Here is a 12134-nt window from a genome sequence, read left to right on the forward strand (position 1 = left end):
GATAGCAATCAAAAAATGAAGTTAAAATGAAAGATGAGTAGCTGCTAAAACTTTCGGTTAAAGCTTATAATCTATCTTTTAATAATCCATACTTGAGCTTGATATCTGTTTTTGACTCCTCTTTAGATTTGTTATACCCCAATCAATTTATTTCTTCCCTTTGTTCTTGACTTAACTTCTCGAAAGTGATTGTCTTAGTAAAGAACATAAAAGTGGGCCAGCAGGTGTTGTGGTGGTTAAGGGCGCTGGACTCCCACATGGCCAACCATGGTTCGAGTCCTGGACCTGATGGCTTGCTTTCTCACTTTCCCTCTCTCTCTCTCTCTCTGTCTCAATCTGGTCAAATTTAAAAATAAATAAGTAAAATAAAACAATTCTTTTTTTTAAAAAAAAGAACATAAAAGTATATTTTTCATTTATTTATTTGTTGATAAATATAACCCCTTATAATTACATTATATAGTATAATAAAAATAATTCTTTAGTCATTTATAAAACAAATAGTATAACCATGCCTGCTTGCTACTATATCTGAATGTATACAAAACAATATAAAAAATTTAAGAATTAGAATTTTATATTTAGCGCCAAATAGGATAGATAAAGATATGATTAAATAATTCAAAGAACAACTGAAAAAGAAAATAATATCATTTCTAATGCTCAAAGAAAACACATTAAAATTCAAAGAAAGTCTTAGATATAATTTCACAAATCTTCTGAATATGCAGCTGAAAATAAAGATTAAAATGTGGACAATTACAAAGTGTTAGAGATACAGGATATATAGAAATGTATGTAAGTGATATTATCTATGACCTGTGGATCCCAGGAGGTCAAATGGAGGATGGTAGGTTGTTTTACTATGGATTACAGTAGGTAGGATTTTAATAATCCTTTAGGCCCTGCCACTATGGTGCATACCTCCTAGGAAGCTGGAAGCAGCATGGGAGGCCTAGGAACCAAACCCACTGACACATGTCGGTACGGTTGCCTCTAGCTATTGTCCTGGATGATAGGAAGCCTGGGCCAAGAAGATGAGCTACATGAGACTCTGTCAGAGATGCCTAGTTCTCTCTGTCCCTCTCTCTGCTCTGTCTCTCACACATACGCACTCACAAAGAAAAGAGAGGGTAAGTGTGCAAATGAACATGGGGGGTGAAATTTCAGGATCCAAGTAGAGAAAGTACTTGAAATTCATAGAATACCATACGGTCAAAACTTTAAAATAAAGGGACCAGCAGTTAGCGTAATGGCTATGTCTCTGGACTCCCATGTAGTCGACCACAGTTTGCATCCTGGACCCAGTGGCTTAAAACTCATGCCGGGCACGTGTGCGTGCATGCCCAAGATCCTGAGAGGAGAATGGAGAAGGGATTGCAGCATGGCCATCCCCCCTAGGGGGTGATTTCTCGCTTTCTATCTCTCTGTCTCTCTCTGTTTTTCTGGCGAACGCACACGCCCTATAGCAAAAAACCTCTCCAAAAAAAAAAAAAAACTTTAAAATAAATACAGCTAATAATGAAAAATAAAGCAAAGTAAAAATATGTATTTTTTTATTAATTAAGAGTTGTTTAAATGTGTAAAGGCACAAACAGCCCCAAGGCGTAGTGGTTAAAGGAGCTGGATCCCACATGGCTACCTGTAGTTTGTATCCCAGCCCAGCAGCTTGGGAAACACACCAGGAATATGTGTGTCTGCATGTTACAAATCCCAACAGGATGGAAAAATGGAGGAGAAGGGGCTGTGGTGTAATCACACACCACTATGCGGGTGAGTTTTACCTCTTCCTCTCTGTCTGTCTCTCCATCTCTCTCTAGCAACTGAACATAACCTGGCAATTGAAAGTGTATGTATATAAAAACACATGCTTTTATACTGGTAAATTAAGTAACATAAAATCTTCCATTTCAACTATTACCATTAAAGATATTCAAATTGTCATGGAACCATAAAGCATTTATTTTTCATCCAATTATAAGATACAGTTGAAAAGTTTTATGTAATTGTAAATAATATGTATAACATAGTTGGTAAATCTGCAGAAAAATCATCTAAGAAGAAAAAGTCTGTTAATGTAAGCAGTACCCCAAAGTAACTGTATACATTTTTCCTTTTGTTTATCTTATTAAAATTATTCAATGATGGGACCAGCAGATGGCATAATGGTTGCATCATTGGACTTCCACGAAGACGACTACAGTTCAAGTCCTAGACCTGGTGATTGAAAACTCATTTTGGGCACGTGTGCATGTGTACCCGGTATCCTGAGAGGAGAATGGAGGAGAAGGGATTGTGGTGTGGTCAATCCCCTGGGGTTGATTTCTCACTTTCTGTCTCCCTGTCTCTCTCTGTCTCTCCAGTGAGGGCACATGCCCTAGCACAAAAATTTCTCTTAAAAAAATTAAATGGTAATATAATATAAATAATTTATATGATATTATAACACATTCTGCTCATATAATAAATCATTCAAATCATCCAGATGCTTTGGTAGTTGGGAGAGTTTCTGAAAATGAGCCACATAATTTAAATAATATAGTTGTCCTCCTGATCTGTGTCAAAAACTACTGTAATGTTCTCCTGTCTCTAAGGATATGATCCCATTGAAGACTGTATTGCTTGTTTTGGGTTTTTTGCCAAAGTTCATTACTCAGAAAATTAATTAATGGCTCTTGAATGAAGGCCAGAAAGGAACACTTTTTTTTTCCTACTTAGTGGCATTTTTGGCATATTGAAAAGAAAAGTCACATTTGATATTTTAAGAGGACTTTTCTTTATCCTGATGATTAAAAAGATCATTTCTACCAATAGTCAATAGGGTTCCTAACTTTCCTCAGCCCGTACAGCAGGTTACTTTCTTTTTAATGATAGAGATAGCAAGAAAATATTTGGAGGAGGTCCATCATGAGGAGGTCTGTCCACTTTCTTAGGGATGCAAACTACAATCCACTCCATACATTCCCGGACATGACAGTGAATATGAAAACATAAATGTATTTATAACATGATTATGTTTAACATTTGCAATCTTAATGTTGCTATGTTTGAACAATCAACAGAAACTCTGGTTTACAGAAAAGTGAATATGATAGTTTGTCCCTTTGTAGGATCTAGATTATATTTTCGTCTGGAGAAAAATATGTTCCAGTGATAATTTATTTGTTTTGAAATGTATTCCTGACATCTTTTTATGATGTTGCTTTTTAGAGTAAGTTCCTCTTGTGTAGATAAATGTGATTTCCGGGAGACTAGTGTATCTTTGTAGGAGCATAAAAACATGCTTTTCATCTCTCCACCAAAAGATAATATGTTGACTGATGTGACTTTTCATGACAGATCTTTGTGTTTATTCTAAAAACCTGTTGGAAAGATAGAATAAACAGGAAACAGTCCACTTTAGTGTCAACCTGTTTATTAGCTTTTATTGTATAATACATCGCAGTATCTTGGAGAAACACAGACATATTGTGAAAATTCACTAACACTCCAAGTTTGAATGACTGAAAGAGGTTTCATAGTGAAACCCAAATCATCTGAGATATTCAGAGAAAGATACAAGGAACGTAGGTAAGCTGTAAAATCAAAACAACAACAACAACAATTTTCTGTACTTTACTTTGATGTAAACAATCTACAGTCGTTGGATGATAACCTAGATTTCCCAAAAAGAGTCTAACTTTTGAGAAAGTCATAATCCTCAGTCAGTGATTCTTCCCTATTTCAGTTAACATTGTGAACTGTGAAAATAGTCACAAACAATTCTACTCCTCACTGAAAGAGAACACAGTAAGTTCATTAGTAAAGTGAATTGACTCATAAAACGTACTAAGGACACCAGGGGAAAATATTTTCTACTCACTGATGTCAGAAAACCTCAAACCTTAGATATTATACCTACTATTAACATTCAAGTGTCTACTGGCATAGAACCAATATAAAAGAAAATAATTCAATTGAGTGGAAGATCAGAGAAGAAAATACAGCACCCACCAATTTTGTTAGCAGAAAAATTAACACATATATTCAGTAAAGATCATTTATAGATTCAGAGAAACAAAAAAGATACACTGTGTAGTCAGTGGTGTGGAGGAGAGAATTTTTTTAATTTTGCCATAGCACACACGTGCTCACTAGAGAGAGAAAGAGAGAGGAAAACTGAGAAATCACCTCCTCCCCTCCCCAAGGAGGCATGGTCATGCCAAAATCCCTTCCCCATTTTCCTCTCAGGGTTTTGGACATACACACACATGTACCCAGCATGTTTTCCAAGCCACTATGTTCAGGACTCAGCCATGGAGGATCAAGTCACCTTAACCACTGTTCCATCTGCCTGCCCATGGTCAGATTTTCTATAGTGATAAGGATTGATTCCTTTTCCTTTCTTAGTTTTGTAACTGTTCCACCAACGAGTTTTATATCTTTGCATGTTTTTATGATGGTAAAGGATTTCCTTAACTATTTCTTAAAAAGCCTTTCTAAGGGCTGATTAATTCTTTCAGTCTTTGTTGTCTGAAAAAGACTATTTTTTCTTCAATTCTGAAGAAAAGCTTTTCTGGGTATAGTATTTTTTGGCTGGATGTTTTTGTCGATGTTTTCTTTGTGTACCCTGAATATATAATCCAAATCTCTCCTGACCTGATGGCTTTCTGCTGAGAAATAGCCTCTAAATCTAATAAAGATTTCTTCATATGTGACATGATATTTTTCTTTTACTGTTTTAGTATTTTGTCTTTGACTCTTAACAGTTTGACTATAATATGCTTTCAAAAAGATATTTTTAATTTTGCTCTATTTTTTGGATAACATTTGCTGAATAACATGCATTTCCTAAATCAGGAGGTCCATCTCTCCATTTAGATGTTAAAAATATTGCCTATTACTTTATGAAAAAGATTTTCTTGACTTTCTCCATCTCTTCTATTTCTGAAAATCCCAAAATGTAAGTATTTGTTCACTTAACGATGTACTATATTACTTACAGACTTCTTTGATTCTATTTTCATTCTCTTTCTCCGAAAGATTATTTTTGAAATTTGTTTTCAAGTTTTGAAATTCTTTTTTTTCCCCTCGTTCTTGTGTTCTTGCTTACTTTTGATGTTCTTGACTGAATTTTTTTGAGAGAGAGAGGTTTTTTGCTATAGGTTGTTTGCACTCTCTAAAAAAACAGAAAGCAAGAAATCACTCCCTAAGGGGATTGGGTGGGGGAATGGCCATGCCACAATCTCTACCCTTTCATTCCCCTCTAGGGATTTTGAAAACACACACAGGTTCCCAACATGAGTTTCGAGCTACCAATTCCAGAATTCAAACCATCATCAGTCATGTTGTAAGCACATGTGCCCTATAGCAAAATTTAAAAATAATATAATAGATAAAATTAAATAATTCTTTAGAAAGCAAAAGGATTGATAAATTTAACTGCATAAAACCATGAACTATATGCCAAAAATTATTGACATTTTAAAAAATGTATCTTCAAACACATATGCAGAATATTCAATATAATAAAATATCAAAAGACTTAAAAAAATAAAATAGTATCCACCAAAAACAATTATGGTGACAAATGTTTTATGTAACCTAATTATGGCTCTCTGACAGCATACAAATTTTCTAAATATTAAATAATATTTTTATCCAGAAATTTCAGTTCTAACATTTATTCTCAACATACACAAAACATATTTGTATGAAAGTGATTTCAATAGAATGATTAAGAACTGTGGAAAATGAAGAACATGGTACTTTTATGTGTTGGTTTAAAATCTGGAAAAAATCAGAAATTCATATTCTTTGGTAAATTAGACTGTATTTAAGTATGTAAAAGCATATGCAGTTTACTGTGGTAAAATACATAACATGAGACTAGCAGATGGCATAGTGGTTATGTCGCTGGACTCCCGCATAGCCAACTGCAGTTTGAGTCCCAGACCCAGATGCTTAAAATACACCAAGCGAGTGTGCTTGTGTGCCCAAGATCCTGAGTGGAGAATGAACGAGTAAGGATTGTGGTGTGTTCATTCCTCTTGGGAGGTGATTTCTCGTTTTCTGTCTCTCTGTCTTTCTCCGGTAAGCGCACACGCCTTATAGCAAAAATCTCTCCAAAAAAATACATAACATAGAATTAATCCTTTTAAAAATGTTAAGAGTATAATTCTGTGATATTAAGTGTATTCACATTGTTGTGCAACAATAAAATCATATTTTGTATCCAATTATGAGATAGTTGAAATTTTTCACACAATTGTGAATAATACCTATAAAATAATTGGTGTATTTGGAAAAAGCATAATATATGCAGTAGTATTATTTAATTATATAAACTTTTCCTTTTACTTATCTGATTAAAATTGGTCAATAATAATAAATTATTTATACAAGCTCCTTTCTATAATAAAAGAAATTATAATTTTCAAATACTTTCGTAGATGTGAAAGTTTAAAAATATGAGCTATTCAATTTAAATGATCTGGTTGTCCTCCTCACCTGTGCCAGCATCTCCCTATCTCCAAGGACATAATCCCACTGACACATGTGTTTCTTGTTTTTTGCCAACCCTCATTACTAAGAAAAATGATGCTTGAACGTGGCCACTAAGGAACACTTTTTCCCACTTAGTGGCATTTTCAGCAACTTAAAAAGAAAAGTCACATTAAATATTATAATAAATAGCATTTCACTCTGTTCTGATGATTTAAAATATCATCTCTTCCATCAATAATTTTGGTTTCTAACATTTCTTAATTCTTGAGGCAGTTGCTTTCTTTTCAATATTTCAGAGTAAGAAAATATTTGGAGCTTCATTATTATGACCCTAAGTCCATCATGAGAAAGTCTGTTCACTTGGTTCAGTCTGGAAATAGCAAAGAGCTCCATACAATCGCATGCATGCCACTGAACACGAAGACATAAATGCCTTTATAAAAACGTCACTTTTAACATTGTCACAATTTACATTGCTACGTTTGAACAACCAACAGAAACTCTGATTCACAAACAGGACAGTAAGTATGATGGAGTTTGTCTCTGTGATTATAATTTTCTTTGTAGGCTCTAGAACATCTTTTCCTTTAAAAACTCAAATGGAATTATATGATAATTTGTTTTTTAAATGTATTCGTGACATTTATATGTTGCCATTTTTAGAATGATTTTTCCTTGTGCTGATAAACATGATTGTTTGAGGTTTTTTTTCTGCCTAATATATATAACGAAATCAACATTTAATTTAATGTAAAAATATCCAAAATAAGTTTGGACACATATTCAAATTCAAATTAAAAATAAGCATCGTTGTATATGTAGAAGTATGTATGCATGCCCCTGCATTCCTCCCCACAAACATGAATAATAACTGATTGAAGCGACACCATCTTACTGCATTTTTGTGTTCATTTGGAAAATTTGTTCAAAAGATAAAACAAGCAGAAAATGTATCTGTTTACTGATTTCTACTATTTAATAAAATATAAAATCTTAGAGAAAAACAAGGGTATTCTAAGAAATTACTAATGCTCGAAATTCGAATGGCTAAAAATATATCATAGTTACATGTGTGTCACATGAACCGTTAGAAGAAAAAAAAAACGTACAGAAGGCAGGAAGTTGTAAGAAAAAAAATCTCTTCTAATCTCAGTTTGATAAACAGGTGATAATTGCCAATGAGAACAAAATCCCCTACAGGGATTCTGACTTTTTAGTAATCTGTGATCTCCAGTCAGTGATCCATCCCTATATGGACTCTTAAAAAGTCACAACCAGTTCTGCCCCCAACCTTTGTAAAAAGATACAATAAGTTAATCAAAGAAGTGTATCTGCTTATAAAATGAATTAGATATACAAGAAAATCTTTTCCACTCACTGGTGTCAGATAAATTTAAGGCCTGAAATACCGTTTGTGTATTGAAAACATTTTATTTCCTACCGGTATAGAATCAATGAAAATAAAATAATTCATTTGACTGAAACATCAGAGAAAGGAGAAGTTACTCATCCTTCTGTCAGCAAAAGAAACACATATATTTGGTAAAAGTAATGAATGTATTCAGAAAAAGAAGTGGACGCTGTAACTGGTGGTGAAAACAAGGGGGGTTCAGGGTTCATTCACAAGAATTAAACATAATGGAATGTGCATAATAAACTAGTTATATATTATGTATGAGCACTGTTTTTATAAAAAAAGAGTCAATATACCAAGAAAAAATGTGACATTTTGTGATTTAGTTTGTGAATAAATAAGAAATACTGAAAGCCAAGAGACATTGTTAACTATAAAATCACACCTTCACAATAATCTACATAGTCACATGAACAAATTCTAAGTAGAAGATGGCCGAATTAAGATTAAAAGCATGAATATATTAAATTATAGAACAGAGAAAATATAAGAAAAATTTTCTGAACATTACATACAGATTGGAAAGAAGTCAGAAGTCAATGATGAGAAACCATACAGTAACAACATTCATACTTCTGGGACTGACAGATGACCCTCAGCTGCAGGTTCTGATTTTTATCTTTCTATTTCTCACCTACATGCTGAGTGTAACTGGAAACCTGACCATCATCACACTCACTTTTGTGGATTCACACCTCAAAACACCCATGTATTTTTTCTTAAAAAATTTCTCCTTCTTAGAAATCTCGTTCACATCTGCTTGTGTTCCTAGATACCTCTATAACATAGCAACAGGTGATAACGTCATTACCTATAATGCCTGTGCCAGCCAAGTGTTTTTCACTGACCTCTGTGGAGTAACAGAATTTTTTCTCCTGGCCGCCATGTCCTATGACCGCTACGTGGCCATCTGCAAACCTCTGCATTATGTGACCATCATGAGCAGCAGAGTCTGCAGGAATCTCATCATCTGTTGTTGGATGGCTGGTTTATGTGTAATAATCCCACCACTTAGCCTGGGGTTAAATTTAAAATTCTGTGACTCTAATGTGATTGATCATTTTGGCTGTGATGCATTTCCCCTAGTGAAAATCGCATGCTCAGACACATGGTTCATGGAGCAGACAGTTATCATCTGTGCTGTGCTGACCCTGAATATGACTCTTACTTGTGTCGTTCTGTCATATGCTCACATCATCAAGACCATTTTTAGACTCCCCTCTAAGCAGCAAAGGAAAAAGGCCTTTTCTACTTGTTCTTCCCACATGATTGTGGTTTCCATCACATATGGCACGTGCATTTTCATCTATATGAATCCTACAGCAAAGGAAGAAGTGACCATTAATAAAGTAGTTTCATTGCTCATTTCTTCTATCTCACCTTCCCTGAACCCGTTTATTTATACTCTGAGAAACGATCAGGTGAAGAAAGCCTTGAAGAACTCAATCAAAAGAATGGCATTGTTCTCAGCTAAGTAGAAAACAATGTTTCTAAAAGTTTTCAAAAGAAAAGGTACATGGCCATTTTATTTTTGAAATGTATAACCTTGTTTAGTTTTTAATACTATGTACTTGAATCACATTAATTCTCTCAACACTTCTTTAAACTAGCTTCCATTAAGTTCTGCTCAAACCATTCCTGAATCTTTACTTTTCAAACCAATTAAAAGAACATATAAATACATTTCTCAAAATATCATTTGGAAATTAACTTTAGAATATTAATTTTAACATAAAACAAAATGTATTACCCTACTTAGGAAAATATAGAGTAAAATCTTTTGTAGCTTTTCTCACAAATGCACAATACTAATATCCAAACACTCGTAGAATAATTTTATATCAAATGTCCAAAATAAATGAGATTCAAATATATGTGTAAAGAGAATAATGGCACTCCTATGACTAAAAAAGCTGAGGAAAATGTTACTTTTATAAACACGTAGAGATACTAAATAAAATTTTTAAAATATTTTTGAATCATAGCTGAAAGCACAGCAAAATTATAAATAATGAATGTCATAATATAGATTTAATTAAAAGTATAGTAATAATCTATAAAATGACTTGTGGATGCTCAGGAGAGCACAGATGGGAATGCAAGCAAGGAAGCTATATTGCAGATCCCAAAGGCTTGTGTTTAGAAACTCAGGAAAAGTGTGATGAAGAAAATTCAAATTAGAAAATCATGCTTTTTTAAAATAAGAATTATTTTATTTAACCTTTTTTTAAAAAAAAAAAAATTGACCAGAGAGGGATAGAGTGAGAGAGAGATCAAGACAGTAAAAAAGCAAGACGCAAGGTCCAGGACTCAAAACACAATCGACCATGTAGGAGTCCAGTGCCCTTAACCACCATACTACTTGCTGGCCCTGATCATATTTTTAATTAGAACTATTATTTTTTATACATTATACACCAACATGAAATACACATCAGATCAGTCCAGTTGCATTAAGCATTTTTTAAAAATGAATTAAACTTTGACATTACAAATTCTCTTATAATAGTCTAAATTATTAAATGTAAAGAATTTAAAATGACAAATATGCTTGGAAGTTAAGATAGTCACATCAAATTAACTAATGGCTATCCAGAAAGCAATGAAATTGAGACATATTATCATTGAGTATTTGAAAAACTAGTCAAAAGGAATTCTGGTAACTTAAAATTATTCATCATTATAAAAATGTAAATGAAACCAAATGGGAAGAACTTCTATTTGTCTTACTCAATGTGAAAAATAAGCAGTAAGTCAAGTTAAATGGAAAATGTAACTTATTAAAAGTAGAAAATGGAATCCATTAAATAAGTAAAGGGAATTCAAAAGCCATTTCTTTGAAAAATTTGATAACATTGACATACTCCACTCTAATGAATGTGAATAACTAAAAATCAGAAATGACTGACATTTTATTGGAAGAACCTAGATATGCAATAAATTAAGAAAATAGAATAATAAGGATGAATATAATAAAGAATACATGAAACTATTGAATTTTAGTGATTATAAAGTCTTATTTTATTCATATTTTACTATTCTGGAAGTAGAGCTCATCATTCAGTGGATGCCATCCACCATTGTTCACAGTTTAATTGATAACGTTTTCTTGTCATTAATGGTGTGGGATATAATTGCAAGTCTTATAACTGATTGCATTTCAAAATTGATAAAATTTGAGATTTCTTTTTTTTCCCCTGAGGATATTCTACATATCTAGAAAGCTCCAGAAACTCCTACAGGAAAATTAGTAGAATTAATAAGAGATGCTATACTAACTGGGAAAAAAAATGGAAGATATTTAAAAGTCAGTATACGATTATAGCAGTAAGAACTAGGAAATCAATGTGCAAATACTACCTGTCATAATTATTATGAAAATTAATTGTCAAGAGAATAAATTTAACACAAAACTATAGTGTGCATATAAAGTATAACATCTTTTTTAATAGTAGCACATAGTTATGGGTTACAATGTGATTTGTCAATACATGCATACAATATGTAATGAGCAATCAAGGCAATAACAAACATATTCATCATCTCAAACACATACATTACATTGTTGTGAACTATAGTTACTCTACTGTGATTTAGTACTCTGGAACTTATTCACCTTTTCAAATGCAATTTTATATCTGTTCATCAATTTCTTCCTATCCTCTTTTCCACCCTCCCTTTTCCAAATTCTTAGATTCACCCTTCCATCTCTACTACTATGTGATCAAATTTCTTATCTTCCACAAATTAGAAGATGTGATATTTGTCTTTTAGTGCCTGACTTATTTCATTTAATATAATTTCCTACGAGCTCATCCACATTGCCCCAAACGACAGGATTCACTTCTTTAAACCTGAATAATATTTCATTATATATATTTACCACATTTTCTTTATCCATTCATTTATAGATGGACATTTACATTGGTTACATACCTTAGGTATTGTGAAGAGTGCTGCAATAAACATGAGAGTATAGGTATCCCCTCAATATACTGATTTCCTTTCCTTTGAATAAATACTAGTAGTAAAATTACTGTAACATGAGATAGTTCTATTATTAGCTTTTTTCATAAGTTACTATACTGTTTTCCATAAGTGCTACACTAATTTATATTCCCACCAATAGTCCACAATTGTATCCCTTTCCCTCCATTCTTGCCAATACTTGTCATTCTTTGTTATGTATATAATAACCATTCTAACTAGAGTGATATAACACTTTATTGTGGTT

The 12134-nt window shown here is 32.9% G+C and overlaps 1 protein-coding gene across 1 annotated transcript; it reads left to right on the forward strand.

Annotated features, from left to right (window-relative positions):
• The first annotated feature begins 8442 nt into the window (after positions 1 to 8442).
• On the forward strand, positions 8443 to 9378 carry LOC102478214 (olfactory receptor 6C2). Its single transcript, XM_006156843.2, has one exon. It carries the CDS (start codon positions 8443 to 8445, stop codon positions 9376 to 9378), a length of 936 nt encoding a protein of 311 aa, XP_006156905.2.
• Positions 9379 to 12134: the final 2756 nt, after the last annotated feature.

The sequence above is a fragment of the Tupaia chinensis genome, unplaced genomic scaffold, assembly GCF_000334495.1.
Source record: "Tupaia chinensis unplaced genomic scaffold, TupChi_1.0 Scaffold000518_1, whole genome shotgun sequence".
Taxonomy (NCBI): Eukaryota; Metazoa; Chordata; class Mammalia; order Scandentia; family Tupaiidae; genus Tupaia; species Tupaia belangeri.

Coding starts and splice junctions, on each gene's coding strand:
- LOC102478214 (XM_006156843.2), top strand. CDS start 8,443: ATGAGAAACCATACAGTAACAACATTCATACTTCTGGGACTGACAGAT.